Source organism: Siphateles boraxobius, unplaced genomic scaffold, assembly GCF_051911475.1.
Source record: "Siphateles boraxobius isolate OS27281-9 unplaced genomic scaffold, OSU_SipBor_1 198, whole genome shotgun sequence".
Lineage (NCBI taxonomy): Eukaryota > Metazoa > Chordata > Actinopteri > Cypriniformes > Leuciscidae > Siphateles > Siphateles boraxobius.
This window is the reverse complement of record NW_027508808.1, coordinates 260,001-277,500: the sequence shown is the minus strand read 5'-3', so window position 1 is coordinate 277,500 and position 17,500 is coordinate 260,001. Positions and strand designations below refer to the sequence as shown.

The following is a 17,500-nucleotide window of genomic DNA, read 5'->3' as shown; positions in this document are numbered from 1 at the left end:
CCTCCTCACAGGGGCCCTTTCCACGGGCCCCGAACGGCCACCCATGAACTGGGGTCCTGCCACGCTGTGCCTGTTCCTGCGCTTCACTGGGTACACTGTAACACACACACACACACACACACACACGTCTTCATGACTGAAAGGTGCTGTCCTGTTATACGTTGTCAGAGTTGGTGTTTTCTGTACCTGGAGGCGGCAAGTATCCATTAAACAACACGTTCCCACAGGAGGAGCGATCCAACTCATCACACAACTGCAGCTTTCTCACTGAGGAGGAAAACACACAAACTAAACCTTCATTTTCTTTAATAAACATATATATATATATATGTGGGATCATAAAACCATGAGAATAACGGCAGCGCAGCCGGATCTTACCCAGCGGCGTGATCCCATAGAACTCTGCCTCGTGCATTAATAAGTGAACTTCTATGGACCTGCCATAAAAACAGTTTCTATAATAAGAGACTTCATTTCACAGTGTTAAATAATCCATATCACAGTTAACAGACTATCTGACACATTTATAAAAAATACAGACTATATGTTTTACCTGGGGTGAAGCTCTTTAGTACGCAGGAAGTTGAGAATGGGAGCAAACAGAGATGGATCTCTGTCTATGAAAATCTGAAAAGACAAATATTACATTATGAACATTTAAATGGCTCAAAGAGTAGAATCTGCAACATTTATTATTATTATTATTATTATTATGAAGTAAAACCTTACCGCTCCAGTCTCATCTTTAAGTGTTGATATCCGTCCACTTAATAAACTAGACAGAAAATAACAATACTTATTTATTATGTACGCAGCTATTGAAAAAAGCTGTCATATTATCAATTTTTAATTGTCCTGATAAGACCCATGACACACACAACAAATCAGTTTGGTCAGTTGTTATTATAATAAAACCTAATTTACGTTATAAAAGCCCTTCAATGATCAGTATTCATAGAAGGAGGAAGGATTTGATCTGACACACAAACCTTGAGAAAAAGGAGTCCGGAACCCACGTCAAAGTCTGTCTGGAGGTGCTGAACCTGCGTTTATATATATTATATTATTATTATTATGTTCATTATATATTCAGACATTAAGAAAAAGCGGTTTCAGGGTCACAGGTCAGGCCTTTCTGCTGCTTCTATAGGTATGGAGATGTTCATCACTGTATAAGTTTAAGATGTTCATCACTAACCATCACTGGATAACACTAAAACGCCACTGCAGACTAGGCCTAGTTGTTATGAAGACTACACTTAAGTTTATAACAGTTCTTAAATATGTTAATAAAGTAAGTTATGTGGCTTGTTTCGAGCAGGATATAAGTTACAGTTGCTTCAATTCACAAACCTTTTGCCCCCGACGTTAAGATGAATAATTTCTCCAATCCTCGCCATGATCGTCGTTTTCAAGGCACAACATTCATATTGTATTGGATATTTAACCTATAATTTCTTCATGATAAAAGCTATTTAATTGTACTAGCCTTTGTAAGGAAACAGCGAAAGAGCGGATGTTGCAAATTACTTGCGGAAGTGGAAAGGCGCTGTATCTTTTTCAAAATAAAAGTCACATAAACCTCATAAATGCCTTCAGAGTCTTTGTAAAGAGACTGATCTCCAACATTTATTATTATGATTATTAGCATATAAACAGAAGAGACAAAAGGTACAACAAAATGTAAGTAAATATATTTTTTTTTGATCAACTAACAAAAAAGAAAAAATAACCGTAACCTAAATATTGCATCGAGTTACTTTGTTTGCAACTGGAGTCTCAACAAGGTCCCTCGCTTTCTAAGATGTCTTCTGCAAACTTAAAACATCAGTAAAGGGGTCTTTTATGTCTGCTTTATTTTAAAACCCTCAATTTATCTTTGGGTCTAAATGACCCTAATCGACTATTCCGTAGTAAATAAACATGCTTCCCTTTATCTCAATTGCATAAAATTGTCTCACTTTTTCTACATTATCTATCTACACACACACACAAAAACTGGGCTTGATTCGGTTTGTTCTAAAGGTATGTATAAAAAATAAATAAAAAAAGAGGAACATATGGTCTTTGACCCCACATTGAAATGAATGGGAAAATCGAAATAAATTTTTTTTTCGTCAAAAAAGTACAAATAAATAAATAAAATAAATCCAGATTAAATCTGAAAATTTCCATATCACAGTGAAGTCCTGGTACTAGAGCACAAATGCAATGTGGAACGAACATGATCACTTGCACACACACACACGTACGCGTGCACACAAATACACACGTAGGTGTGACTCCAATAGAAAGCATTTTTATAGAAATTTACAAATAAAATCAATAATAATCAAAAAATCTGAAAATTCTCACACATAAATGAAGGCCCGGTACTAGATCACTAATGCAATGTGGAATGAACATTATCAAACACACGTGTGTGCCCACACACAGACACAAATACACACACAGATAGAGAGAGGTGCGACTGCAATAGAGAGCATTTTTATAGAAATTGGGAAATAAAATCAATTTCTGCATAAATCCAAAAGTGGTCACACTTAAATGAAGGTATGGTATGAGAGCACAGATGCAATATGGAAAGAACATGACTACACACAGATCACATATACACAGAGAGACACACACAAACAAACAAACAGGTGTGACAGCAAAAGAGAGCATTTTTATTGAAATTGGCAAATAAAATCAATATTTCCAGCATTAATCTAAAGATGTTCACACATAATTGAAGGTCTGATACTAGAGCAAAAAACAATGTGGAATGAGCATGATTACACACACACACACACACACACACACACACACACACACACACACACACACACACACACACACACACACACACACACACACACACACACACACACACACGTGTGTTTACTCTTCACTCCTGTTCCTATTCGCCTATAGCTGTTTGTTTTTTGTTTTTATTTACTTTTTAAATATTAATTTCTTATTCTAAAGTTAATCATTTTATGCATTTCGAATATTGTATTAAAATAACAATTTAATTGCAATCAAGTCTTTTCTTTTAGTGGCAACTTATGAGGCATTACTGCAAATTTATTTGGCATTTCTGCAAATTTATAAAGCATTATTGCAATAACAAGACAGTTCAAAATACCTCAAACAACAACAAAAATAATTCTAAACTTTGACAAAATACTGATTTAATGTATTTTAAAATGTTTAAATAGATATATTCATATTCATAACAAAAGCTGTTATAAGAGCAGTAAGTCAGATCACAATTTTTTACATAAAATATTTATATTTTATATGTACGCTAATGGAGTAGTTGAGTAATAAAGATCATGAGTGTAAAATATCTGCATGACTTCAGAGGGGCAATAATCTTCATCCGCACGCTGAAGTACACTCTTCTGTATGTGCATGTGTGTTATGAAGATCACATTTCTCATGCGCGACAAAACACAGCACTGCTCTTTGGGCTTTAGGGTTTCTTCGTGAAGAAATGAATGCATCCAGGTGTATTAAAATGCAATTTATTAGTATCAGAGACGATGATGCATGGAATTTATTTACATCTACTTTGCTTAGTGTTTCAAACTCCACAAGAGTGTAAATGTTGCAAAAGTGAAGTCATATGAGCTAGTAACTGAATGTGAGAGAATTGTATGTCGGCCATTTTATTTTCAATACTTGACTAATTTCAAGGGGCAGTTTATGTTTATGAGGAGATTTCTTATATAAAAAAACATGCCATCCATTTATGCAAAATACAAACCCATACTAAACTTGATAAAATGCAATATGTTGAAAAAAAAATTGTCCCTACAACTCTGTAACGCCTGACATTTGAGTATCATATTTAATACATCAGGCTTTAATTGCTTATATAATATGATATAGGGAGAATATGAAGTTCAAACTTTTTATTTAGAGGAAAAAACTGAGCAAAATATGCAATTTAGTGCAAATGCTATTATTTATCATTAAAATATATGTATTTTTTAATTATTAGTTTTATGATCAAAGCTCTGTAGTTTTAAAACATATAATGCAATGCAATACAGTGATTGAGAGTTTAATACATAAACCTTCCTCAAAAGCCTGATGATCATATTTGCAACATATTTTAAGATGATTTTCTTAAAATAAAATAAAAATAATAATGTATGGATAATCAAGTAAACTACTGTAAGTTTTGAGATAAAGGCGAATGGGGTTACAGACGATCTTGACATGCAATGCTTGTTTGTAGTCTAAAGTTAACGTTAACTTCTGCAGTTTGTGTTTATTACCGCAGTTCAGATTGGAGAAAAAGTTTGTTACGATTAAACGTTTTCAACTGGAGTTAACAGCACGTTTATGAATTAAAGTTTGTTCAAGTTGTGGTTGTTGCTTGTGTTTGTTGTTAAGTAAACTGAACTATAATATTGTATTATCTGTCTGATGATGTTCAGTTATCCATGTTTCATCAGTCCATAACCAAGAGAATTACTAGCATAAGAAGATTTTACTATTCTACATGAATCAAGGTGATTGTTGGTCTTTTATCATAGATGTTTCAGTGTCCCACATTAGAAAGCTGCAGATTGTCTCAGACACTTGCACTAAGAGCACTAATATGTCTATAATTCCTCTTATGAATGCGTTATCTGAAATTTCTCTTTTGATTTGAAAAAAACTTTTTAAAAATGGTATATTGGGTGTGGATTTAATGTCACATTAAAATAAAATAAAATAAATGTCCCACATTAGGGCAATTCCCCCTATGTATTGTAAAAAGCGCTATATAAATAAAGGTGACTAGACTTGAGCCTCCGTAGTGATAAACTCAACTATTTTTGCATATATTAAAACCGTTTATTGCTGGAGTCTCCAACATGTATAATTACAACGTTGTCAGTTCACAAAAATAGCAACAACCTCGTTAAATCACAGGTAGGTGTTCTCAATATCCACATCTCTGATCGTCTCATCCTCACTCCGAGGCGCTGGAGAGCAGGGGTTCTCCGGGACACACACGGGACTCTCCGTCGTGAGAATGTGGGAATCATCACCCGCCAGTTGTTGGGAACAGCAGAGCTTCTCCGCACACTGTTTCCCGCAACGCAGACTGCAGCCTGACCCGCCGGCGGGCCCGGAGACGAGCTCGGGCTGCACGCTGCAATGCTCGATGCCAAACGTGCCCAGGACTTCTTTAATCCTCGCTATGAGTTCTTCGCACTGCGTTGCGTTCAGCGCGTCGGGACAGTGCACGTGCAGCGACGCGACCAGCAGTGCGTCAGACAGTTGCCACACGTGCAGCTCGTGAACCGAGAAGACACCGGGAACCGCGCTGACGCACCGACGCACCCGATCGACGCACACGTGCCGCGGCACCGCCTGGAGGACCAGTAGCCCGTAGCGGTGGAGCTTCGGCAGGGCCGCGGACAGAAGCACCAGCACCCCGGCCGACGACAGACCCGCGTCCAGGTACACCAGCAGATGACAGTCCGAGTGAGGCCGGTGGCAGTGCGCCTCGGACAGCAGCAGAACCAGCCCTGCACACAACACGAGCAGGGAACACAGCAGATCCTGGATCACACTGAGGAGGAGGAGGAGGAGGAGGATGCTTCTAGACCTGGAGACTCCAGGAGGACACTGGGGAACTGGCAGGTTAAAAACAAACTAATTAGGTAACACTTTAGAATAAGGTTCCTTCGTTAATGAATAACTGAAAAAGGTTCAGAATTCATGCAAAACTAATCAATAACTAATGCAGGACAAATGACTAGCACTGCATTAACATGTTAACTGCTAGCCACTGTAAACTAGGCTAATACACAAGGTTGTTAAACATTATCAATGTAATAGCATAGCAGACTTATGATTTGGGAAAGCTGTCAATAATTAGCCCATGCTGTCTCCTAGAGAATTATTTATCAACTGAATAATTTTAAAGAAATGGATTTTTAAATGCAGTTGTCGGGACCTTACTTGTCCTGTGGCCAATTTTCCGGCATTCCTCTGGACTGGCATTGAATCACTCGAGTCACGGTGACGACTGGAACATATTGAGTCATCAGCCACACAAATACCATATACAGTTATTTTATTATTTAACCTACCTCTCAAAATAAAGTTTATATGTATGTCTCCTAGCTCATATACATATGTGTGTGTGTGTGTGTCTTGTGAATGATTAGAAGATTCTATACTTTAGGATTGGCTTTTCATTAGTAACTACTGTAAGAATAATGGTAAATCACTAGTAATGACTCAAGTGTTATTACATACTTGTATGGGAATTACTAATTATTTGGATCCATATTCTAAAGAGAAGATCATGGTAACTAACTAGTAATGAGTGTTTGGGTGGCTTATGACTCAATATGTTCCAGTAGGTTAAATAATAAAATAACTGTATATGGTATTTGTGTGGCTGATGACTCAATATGTTCCAGTCGTCACCGTGACTCGAGTGATACAATGCCAGTCCAGAGGAATGCTGGGAAATTGGCCACAGGACAAGTAAGGTCTACAGTAGCTACCAGTTAACATGGTAATGTAGTGCTAGTCATTTGTCCTGCATTGGTTATTGATTAGTTTTGCATGAATTATTAAACTTTTTCAGTAGTTCTCTGGGAAGTATTAAAAAATAGTATTGATAAGTTAATAGTGAAATACCACTTTCATCTGTGTGCTTACTAATTCGTTAATCAGAGTTTCTTGTTAGATAATAGTAGTTACTAGAAGCTGGTTTTGATCGTACTTATCAGACCGTTATCATTTTGTCTGTTTAAATGGGGAAAAATCGAAGATAACGTCAGTAGACTATGGAGTGCCGCAAGGATCGGTGTTAGGGCCTCTGCTATTCTCAATATATATCCTGCCACTTGGTAATATTATAAGAATACATTGAATTAATTTCCACTGTTATGCTGATACCAACTCATCTAAATTGACAGAGTGTCTCAAAGATATAAAATGCTAGATGACGTTTAATTTCCTGCTATTAAATTCAGATAAAACGGAGGTATTTCTTATTGGTCCAAAAAACTACCCACAAAACCTCGTACAATACAACTTTAATTTAGAAGGATGTCCTGTTACTTTATCCACTACAATAAAAGACCTGGGTGTTATACTAGACCACAGCTTGTCTTTCGAAAATCATATTTCATATGTTACAAGAACAGCCTTTTTCCATCTTAGAAACATTGCTAAGCTACATAACATGCTATCTGTTTCTGATGCAGAAAAGTTAGTTCATGCATTCATGACCTCGAGACTAGATTACTGTAATGCTTTATTAGCTGGCTGTCCTGCATCCTCAATAAACAAGCTACAGTTAGTGCAAAATGCGGCTGCTAGAGTTCTTACTAGGTCAAGAAAATATGATCATATAACACCAATTTTATCATCTCTACACTGGTTACTTATTAAGTTCCGTATCAATTACAAAGTATTACTACTGACCTATAAAGCCCTAAATGGTTTAGCTCATGTGTATTTAATGGACCTTCTATCGACCTACAATCCATCACGTTCTTTAAGATCACTAAATTCGAGGCTTCTGGTCATTCCTAGGATATCTAAGTCCAATAAAGGAGGGAGGGCGTTCTCGCATTTAGCTCCAAAACTCTGGAACAGCCTTCCTGATATTGTTAGAGGCTCAGACTCGCTGTCCCAGTTTAAAACTAGATTAAAGACGCATCTCTTTAGCCAAGCATTCACATAATGCTTACCTTTTATACCACTGTTGAATCAGATCGAATGCATTAATATTATGAACAGCAGCTATGCTATCTCCCATCTGCTCTTCTGCTGTTATCTCCGGACGCTAGTCCCGAGGTAAATAGCGTTCGTCAGCTCTAGTTTGTATCCAGCCTCTCACGGAGACTTCAGATCCCCCAACACCTGCGATAAGATGACTAAACGCCTGTGAAGAGACGACTCAACGCCGGCGATATGTTATGCCCTAAATTACTACATGATTAACTAACTGTATTTTTTCTATGTACATTTCTGAAATGCACTTTCTGTAAAGCTGCTTTGAAACAATATGTATTGTGAAAAGCGCTATACAAATAAATTTGAATTGAATAAAATTGTTAATATTGTGTTACTCATTTGTTCCTGTGTAGTTATTCATTAACGAAGGAACCTTATTCTGAAGTGTTACCACTAATTATAGTGTGTTATATAGCCTATGGTGATTACATCGTAAATGTCGAATAATGCATTTTTTAAAATAAGTATGTTCTACTCATCAAGGCTGCATTTCTGTGATTAAAAATGCTGTAATATTATTAAAGTTTGAAATAGCTGTTTTACGTGTAGCCTATTAAAATTTAATTTAAAGCTATTCCTGTGATCAACGCTGAATTTTCAGCATCATTACTCCAGTCTTCAGTGTCACATGATCCTTCAGAACTCATTCTGATTTGCTGCTCAAGAAACATTTCTGATTATTATCAATGTTGAACATTTTGATGCGTAAAATGTATTGGAAACCGTGATACACTACCATTTAAAAGTTTGGGGTAAGAAATGATTGCTTTTATTCAGCATTGGAAAGATTAACTGGTACAGTTGAAAAGAAGCTGGATATATTTGGGGACATCATTTACGCATATGGAAGTGAGAGGTTTGGTGTGGAAAAAAGAACGGAAAAAGTACAAACTACTCCTGCTGTATCTAGACGGCAGCAGAAAATTGAAGGGTTAGTTAGAGAAAGGAGACAGCTGAGGAAGCAATGGAAAAAAGCAGAACAAAGTCAGAAGGAAGGACTCAATCTCTTACAAAGGGCCATAAAAGATAAGCTTGCAACATTACGCAGAGCTGAGCGCCTACGGAAACGCTACAAAAAGAAGGTGAGTGCGAGGGCTAATTTCTATAAAGACCCATTCAAATTCGTAAAGAAGTTATTTACCATTGAGAAGAATGGCACTTTAAAAGCATCTAGGGTTGAGCTAGAGAGATATTTGGAGGATACACATACAAATGCAAAAAGGAATGAGCCTATGTCAATTCCTTCAGACATCCCACCTATCAATCCACCAGAATACCAAATGGAGGTCTGTGCACCTGAGTGGAAAGAGATAGAGCAGGTTGTGAGAAAGGCAAGGGCTTCATCATCTCCAGGGCCTAATGGAGTTCCGTACAGAGTGTACAAGAGTGCTTCAGGAGTTCTACGAATTCTGTGGAAATTGATAAAAGTGGCATGGGAAAAGCAGGTTGTACCCAGAGCATGGCGCCGAGCAGGTGGAGTCTTTATACCTAAAGAAAAAGATGCTACAAGCATCAGTCAGTTTTGTCCTATTTCACTATTAAACCTTGAAGGTAAGATTTTCTTCAGCATTATTGCGCAGAGATTGTCAACCTACCTATTAAAGAATGGCTTGATTGACACTTCAGTTCAAAAAGCGGGCATTCCAGGGTTCTCAGGATGCTTAGAACACATCAATGTTATCTGACAACGAATTCAATTAGCTAAAAAGGAGAGGAAGGAGCTCCATGTGACATTCCTGGATTTGGCTAATGCATATGGTTCAGTGCCACATGAGCTTCTTTGGGCAGCATTTGCTTTTTTTAGAGTACCAATGTCAATAACAAATTTAGTGAAAGCCTATTTTGGAGATTTGCAATTTAGTTTCTAAACTCCAGAATTCAGCACTACATGGCAAGGCTTAGAGGTTGGAATAATGGCAGGATGCACAATTTCTCCACTGGCTTTTACCATGGCAATTGAAGTAATCATTAGGGCATCAAGATGGGTAGTAGGAGGAGAGCGCTTGGCTTCTGGGATGCGACTACCACCAATCAGAGCATACATGGATGACATGACAACCATGAATACAACAGTAGCCTGCACTAATCGGTTATTGGGGAAGTTAACAGATAATATCGAATGGGCACGAATGCAATTTAAGCCCTCTAAATCAAGGAGCATCTCGTTAGTTAAAGGAAAGGTAGTAGATAAAACATTCTTCATTAATGGTGAGGCAATACCAACAGTTTCTGAGAAGCCAGTGAAGAGTCTTGGGAGAAGGTACGATGGGGATCTAAGGCCCTGTCCACACGGACACGGGTATTTTTATAACCGTGACTTTTTTTACGCGGTTCGGCCGTTCGTCCACACGAAAACGCACTGAAACCGAACATTTTTGAAAACCCCTGCCAGGGTGAGGATTTTCAGAAACGCCGGTTACAGTGTTGTCGTGTAGACAGTGAAACCGGGGTTTTTGCCTTGCGACGTCAGAGTGTGCGCCGTTATCAGCTGTGTTTGACATCAGATTTGCGCTTCTGATTGGCCAACGTGGCTTTAGGGTTAAGGTTTATATCACCGCCTGCTGGCGTGGCATGCTCTTGACCGCGCTTGATTGCGTGTTTTTACGTTTTCATGTAGACGGAGACCGAGCATGTGTGGACGGGATTTTTTTTAAAAACGCTGTAGGAAAAACTCCGGTTATAAAAATACCCGTGTCCGTGTGGACATGGCCTAAAGGACACAGTTCGAGTGGGAGAAGTTAGACGACAAGCAGTGGAAGGGTTGAAGAGCATAAACAGCTGTGTTCTACCAGGCAAACTAAAACTCTGGTGCTTTCAGTTTGGTCTACTGCCAAGGTTGCTGTGGCCACTGACTGTGTACGAGGTTTCTTTGACAACAGTGGATAAGCTGGAAGCGTTAATAAGTTCATACATCAGGAAATGGTTGGGAGTTCCACGCTGCCTCAGCAGAGTGGGACTTTATAGTAAAGGAGTATTGCAGCTGCCAGTCTCTGGTTTAAACGAGGAGTTTAAGTGTGCCAAGGTCAGACTGGAAATGACTTTAGCAGAGTCACGTGACAAATGTGTAAGGGAGGTAGCCCCTGTGGTAAGCACTGGTAGAAAGCGGTCAGCATAGAAATCTGTGGAAGAGCCAAAGGCTGACCTTCAAATTGGGGATATTGTGGGACAGGTACAGCATGGAAGAGGGGGTTTTGGGCTCAGTTTAGCTCCTCCTAAATGGCACAAGGCAGGCCCAGCTCAAAGGAGGAAGCTGGTAGTCAACGAGGTGCGAAAGCAGGAGGAGAGGATGAGATGTATAAAGGCCATTTCCCAGGCCAAGCAGGGAGAGTGGATGAGATGGGAGAGTGTGAACAACACAAGATGGGCTGGCAAGACCTTTGGTCAATGGAAGAGAGTAGGATCAGCTTCCTTATTAGGTCAACATATGATGTTCTCCCATCACCACAGAACCTAAACCTCTGGGTAGGAGAGGATCCCTCTTGTCCTTTGTGTTCATCACCTGCCACATTAAGGCACATTTTGACAGGATGTAAGGTGGCTCTTAGCCAAGGTCGGTTTACTTGGCGCCATGACCAAGTATTGCGATGTTTGGCTTTAGCATTGGAAGATAAGCGTAACATGACCAATAAGTTGCCGCCTGTTCTAGCAAAACATTACACACAGAAGACAATATTCCTCCGCCCAGGCGAGCAACCACCAAGAAAAGGTGCTAACACCAATTCTCGCCCAGGACAACTGGAAGCTGCTAGGGACTGGAAGATGCTGGCTGATCTTGATCAACGGCTTATTTTTCCACCTGAGATTGCCACCACTAACCTCCGACCAGATATTGTTTTGTGGTCTGGATCAGCACGCATTGTTCAACTGACAGAGTTAACAGTCCCAAGGGAGGATGCGGTAGATGAGGCATATGAGAGGAAGAAACTGCGTTATGCTCATCTGGCCACTGAAGCAGAACAGCGAGGATGGAGAGTCCAGGTTTATCGAGCAGCAGGAGGGATGTAGAGGTCAGTAAGCTGGGCTGAGTTGAGTTGGGGACGGAGGGGGCCGACTCTGGGACGCCAGAGTCACTGTCGAGCCCTCTTGAGGTGTCGTGGGCTAGTCGACGAAACACTGAGGACGGAAGGTGCCCACTTGAAGACCCTAGAGATGTCCCCTACTCAGCTCAATCCAGACGGTTGTCATGGGGGGACCGCACTGTGGTTGCAGCCGTTGTGTGTGCTGACGCGTGTTAACACTAGACAGAAGGAGATTTACATCACCAGATGGAAAGAAGCGTAAATGGATGGAGAAGCATAGGTTACTTTAAAGCTACGTCTTAGTTGGTGCTTATCTTGGCGAAAGCTGAGTACAAATCAGCATGAAGTTTTAACATCTACTCTCGTGTAATGGAAATCAGCAAGGACACATTAACTTGATAAAAAGAGACATTTTTAATGTTACAAAATGTTTATATTTCAAATAAATGCTGTTGTTTATTTTCTCTTCATCAAAGAAACCTGAAATGAAACGGAACACCGTTTTCACAAAAATATAATTCAGCGCTGATAGTAATCATAAATGTTTCTTGAGCAGCAAATCATCATGATTTCTGAAGGATCATGTGACACTGAAGACTGGAGTAATTCAGTAAATTACATTTGACTATATATTCACATAGAAAACAGTTATTTTAAATTGTAATAATATTTCACAATATTACTGAGTTTATTGTTTTTGGTTAAATAAATGCAGCCTTGGAGAGCAGAAAATACTTATATAAAAAAAATCCAACTAGCATGACATAAGATCTAGTTGTGTTGTTCCTCTCTCTCACCGGTGCCGGTCGGGCGACGAGACTCTTCTGGAAGTTTCTGAGTGATTTCCTCAGATCTTTCACTGATACTGGACTCAGGAACGGGTTTATTTGCAGACTCAGAAGAGCCTCGATCTGGATCCAGAACACTAGAGGCTTCAGGGTTGCAGAACATCAGTGTGTCATCCTGGAGATGATCTATAACACAACCATCATCACTGACATCATAGCTGACCTTTAACCTCATCATAATACAAAACATCCGCTCACAGGAAGTGGAACTGATTGCATATTCTGTATCACTAAAAGAAATGTGAAATTAAATGATAAATTTAGACATATATTCTAATCACTGCACAACTGATTATTTCTACCGCTATGGGTCCTTGCTTATTTGAGTCAGAAACCTTAGTGTGTAAAAAAATAAAATAATAAAAAAACTCACGTTTTGTCCATAATATTTGCACACTGCTTGCGAAACTTTCGTGCGTCATAAAAAAATTCGGACCGCGATCGATTTTCTGCGTTTTTCAGATCTGTAGCATTAGCAAGCATTTTGAGAGATGTTTTGACAATTCAGAGCCACTGAATGACAAATAAAAAAATATAGCAAATTTCAGACTCAGTGTGCAAGGACCTTAAATATTTTATTTTTCAGATTGGGTTTCTGTGGTTTAGTGCGTTTGGTTTGCATTTTGAGTGAATTTAGGGTCAACACGAAGACATTTAGCATGAAAATCTTGTCATCTTTCCAACTTTAGTTTTGCAGTGAACACCTTCTCCCATGATAATATAGTAACTGCATCTTTCTAAAGATGTGTTTCAGCTCTTTAACCTGGACGCCCATTTTCACTTTTAATCATATGATTAAAAGCATCTTTGTTCAAGGGACAGAAAACAGAAAAACTGACCGGGATCTAGAGAGAGACATCAGAAACCCCTGTATTAGCTTTCCTCTCGTGTTCTAGATTACTTCCTCAATCTCTGGTCATAAACACTAATATGTAATCAAAAACACCTTTGCTTTCTGATGTAGAATAAGGTCGTTTCACATCAGACCTGTAATGATCCCATCATGCGCTCCATCCATCCCACCGTTTCTCCTTCTCCAGGCCAAGACGAGTGTGTTTAATATCAGACTAGCTGCTCCCACCACAACAGACAAGAGTGTGTGTTGAATGGTTTCTGGCTGCACGAGGTGTGTGAGGATCTCCAGACTGATGGACACACACTGAGACGCCATCAGAAGAGCTGAGATCAGGACGCCGAAGGGTTCGAGACGCTTCCTTCTGTAGAGATGCTCATCATACGGAAGAGATGGAGGACTGGGATGATGCTTTAATGCCGACAGACACAGATGTAAGAAGACGTGGAGCGTGTGAAAGCTGTCCACCGCGATCAGGAGGGATCTGCAGATTCGGCCAATCACAATCTCACACACCAGGAGGACCGAGATCAAGACCAGCATGCACATATGAGTGGATATCCTCGCCATTGACCTGCACAACACATGTTTACAATAACAAATGATGTGGGAAGTACACATTAGCATATATATATATATATATATATATATAAATGGAAATACACTTTTTAAGAATATACTTATACTGAATGTAATTTTTTTGGACACTCAAATGTTAATTAAATGCAGTTAAATGAAAATGTGTTAGTTTAGTTATTAGCTAAAAATGTTTGTTTTGACCCAGGACTTAAAGTCGGCATGAAACTAGTTGTGATGGTGGCTTCTAGATCAAGAGCAAATGTGGGCGGGGCTTAATTTTGTCGGTGGGGAATTGATTGGCTGATTGGACGGTTGCGGTTTGCTATTGGTGGATCTCATGTGAGTGACAGGTTGCCCCGCCCACATCATCAGAGAAGAGAAGAGATGCTGCAAGAGGACGTTATTCTGATTAAAGATTACGAGAAACTTAAAACAATAATTATGATGTGCACGGATAATTTATAATACTGCAATATTCCATCAAAAAACAAGAATTGTTAACTGTGACTAAGTACATCTTTATATGTAATTTCCTAATTACTTCTATTGTCTTATATAATATATGGTTATTATATATCATATATAAAATATGTAATAATACATAAATGCAATAATAAAGTGTACTGCTGAATGTCGAGCATTTATGGTAAACTAAAATATACTTTGTCATTTCTGTTGAAACTTGTGTCATATTTTTACAGTTTTACATAATCTAATATCACACTACATGTGCTTTAGTAGTAACACATCAAAATAAGTGTACTTCTTTAAAGAAAGACAAAATATCATTCAAACTATCATTTAAAATGTACTTTAAAGTAAAACTTTTAATTTGACATTATTGCATAGTTGAATGCTTCTAAGTTTCACTATTAAGTGAAAGTGTATCTCTTTAAGTGCACTTAAGTGGCCTTTAATTTAATTTATATTCGATTTTAGAGCAAATGCACAATATAACTATAACAATCGTGAGATGAAAATTGCCTTTTTTATTTTTTATTCCGTGGCAGAAACAAGCTTTCATGAAAAAGTGTCTAGAGGCGCCCTGGTTAAATCAGAAGTCGACTGATATCTTGATGTTCTTCACAGTGAGAAACGTAGAGGATATTGTTGAGAAACACCAGGGATTCGACATGAATACTAAGTCTCAAAGATGCGTCTACGTTGCCATGACCTCTATCAGGACTTCAGTCTGTAAAAATCAATGAATGCTCTTTCTGGACACACTCCAAACTTCAGCGTCACGATAATAAAACACAGTAAAGCAGCGAGTGAAGCAGCAGCAGGGAAAACTTTAATCTTTATGTGCTTAAAGCTCAGATGAGAGACAGTAATGCCTTACGCTGGCTTAAGCATGTCTGGGTATTAACGCTTATATTAACTAATAAGCACTTGGGTTTAAAACAGATCAGGAGTTTAATATGTATGTGTGTGTTATATATATATATATATATATATATATATATATATATATATATATATATATTGTGGCAATTAAATGCATTTGTACCCCCACATTTGTACCTGCTTTAATTTTTGTTAATTTTAATTAAAAAAAAAAATGTGTGAAGATTATTCTTTTTAATGCACATTTAATGAGAATCAAGAATTACAGAATAATAATAAATCCAAAAACCCGCTGAGGTTTGAATTGCATTTAAAATAATGCACAATAAAAAAAATTGGACAATTCAAGACAGATATTTATTTGGCATTATTTTGAATATAATTCAAACCTCCTTGTTTGTGATTTCTTTAATGGCAAATTAATGCAATATTTATGAACAATATTTATGCATACACACGCACACATATACACATATCACTATCTATCTATCTATCTATAAAATATAAAATAAAATATATATATATATTTATATATAAATATATACACACGCATGCAAGCGCACGCATGCACACACAGACACAGACACACACGCGCACACACACACACACACATACACACACACACACACACACACACACACACACACACACACACACACACACACACACACACACACACACACACACACACACACACACACACACACACACACACATATTCATACATATATACTGCATATATATGTATACTTTTTGGCCACTATACAGAGAGTAAGTTGACATTATTTTGCTTGTCCTGAAATAGGAGATGTTAGATTAACCCGTTAACTGCTGACATGTGTTTTATTATGATACAAACTTGTGGATTATCTTATGTTTACTTCATACTTCATATTTTGTTCTATTTTTACCCAAAATAGGATATGTGAGCATCACGGAGTGCTAAACTTTAAATAAAATAAAAAACAGGGGCAGGGGCAGTTGTGGCCTAATGGTTAGAGAGTCAGACTGGTAACCCGATGGTTGCGGGTTCGATTCTCTGAACCCCCAATCGCTCCCTGGGCGCTGCAGTAAAATGGCTTGCTCTAGCTGTGTGTGTGTGTGTGTGTGTTCATTACTCACTGCTCCTAATGTGTGTGTGGACTACTCACTACTCCTAATGTGTGTGTGTTTGTGTGTGTGTGTGTGTTCACTACTCACTTCTCTTAATGTGTGTGTGTGTGTGTGTTCACTACTCACTGCTCCTAGTGTGTGTGTGTGTGTGTGTGTGTGTGTCGTTCACTACTCACTGCTCCTAATGTGTTTGTGTGTGTGTGTGTCCACTACTCACTGCTCCTAATGTGTGTCTGCACTACTCACTGTTCCTAGTGTGTGTTCACTACTCACTGCTCCTAGTGTGTGTTCACTATTCACTGCTCTTAATGTGTGTGTGTTCACTACTCACTGCTCCTAATGTGTGTGTGTTCACTACTCACTGCTCCTAGTGTGTGTTCACTATTCACTGCTCTTAATGTGTGTGTTCACTACTCACTGCTCCTAATGTGTGTGTGTTCACTACTCACTGCTCCTAATGTGTGTGTGTTCACTATTCACTGCTCCTAGTGTGTGTGTTCACTACTCACTGCTCCTAATGTGTGTGTGTTCACTACTCACTGCTCCTAATGTGTGTGTGTGTGTGTGTGTGTGTGTGTGTGTGTGTTCACTACTCACTGCTCCTAATGTGTGTGTGCACTACTCACTGCTCCTAATGTGTGTGTGCACTACTCACTGCTCTTAATGTGTGTGTGTGTTCACTACTCACTGCTCCTAATGTGTGTGTGTGTGTGTGTGTGTGTGTGTGTGTGTGTGTTCACTACTCACTGCTCCTAATGTGTGTGTTCACTACTCACTGCTCTTAATGTGTGTGTGTGTGTGTGTGTGTGTTCACTACTCCTAATGTGTCTGTGTGTGTGTTCACTACTCACTGCTCCTAATGTGTGTGTGTGTGTGTGTGTGTTCCCTACTTACTATTCCTAATGTGTGTGTGCACTACTCACTGCTCCTAATGTGTGTGTGCACTACTCACTGCCCCTAATCTGTGTGTTCACTACTCACTGCTCTTAATG

General features: G+C 38.8%; 2 protein-coding genes across 2 annotated transcripts in view; both read right to left on the bottom strand.

The window, feature by feature from the left end:
• Positions 1–1,529, bottom strand: part of shkbp1 (SH3KBP1 binding protein 1) — a 19,911-nt gene extending 18,382 nt beyond the window's left edge. Inside the window, exons 1-7 of the mRNA XM_077235547.1 lie at positions 1,354–1,529; positions 990–1,043; positions 730–775; positions 554–627; positions 379–437; positions 187–267; positions 1–95 (exon numbers count right to left, since the gene is read on the bottom strand). The exon at positions 1–95 is cut by the window's left edge and continues 73 nt beyond it. Of these exons, the coding sequence (XP_077091662.1) occupies positions 1–95; positions 187–267; positions 379–437; positions 554–627; positions 730–775; positions 990–1,043; positions 1,354–1,400 (456 nt within the window). The 5' untranslated portion in view covers positions 1,401–1,529. The remainder of the gene's footprint in view (positions 96–186; positions 268–378; positions 438–553; positions 628–729; positions 776–989; positions 1,044–1,353) is intronic.
• A 3,285-nt stretch (positions 1,530–4,814) lies between these two features.
• LOC143744125 (proton-coupled zinc antiporter SLC30A1) overlaps positions 4,815–17,500 on the bottom strand; it is a 46,858-nt gene continuing 34,172 nt past the window's right edge. Inside the window, exons 2-4 of the mRNA XM_077235524.1 lie at positions 13,604–14,043; positions 12,566–12,742; positions 4,815–5,624 (exon numbers count right to left, since the gene is read on the bottom strand). Coding sequence (XP_077091639.1) covers positions 4,909–5,624; positions 12,566–12,742; positions 13,604–14,039 — 1,329 coding nt within the window. The 5' untranslated portion in view covers positions 14,040–14,043 and the 3' untranslated portion in view covers positions 4,815–4,908. The remainder of the gene's footprint in view (positions 5,625–12,565; positions 12,743–13,603; positions 14,044–17,500) is intronic.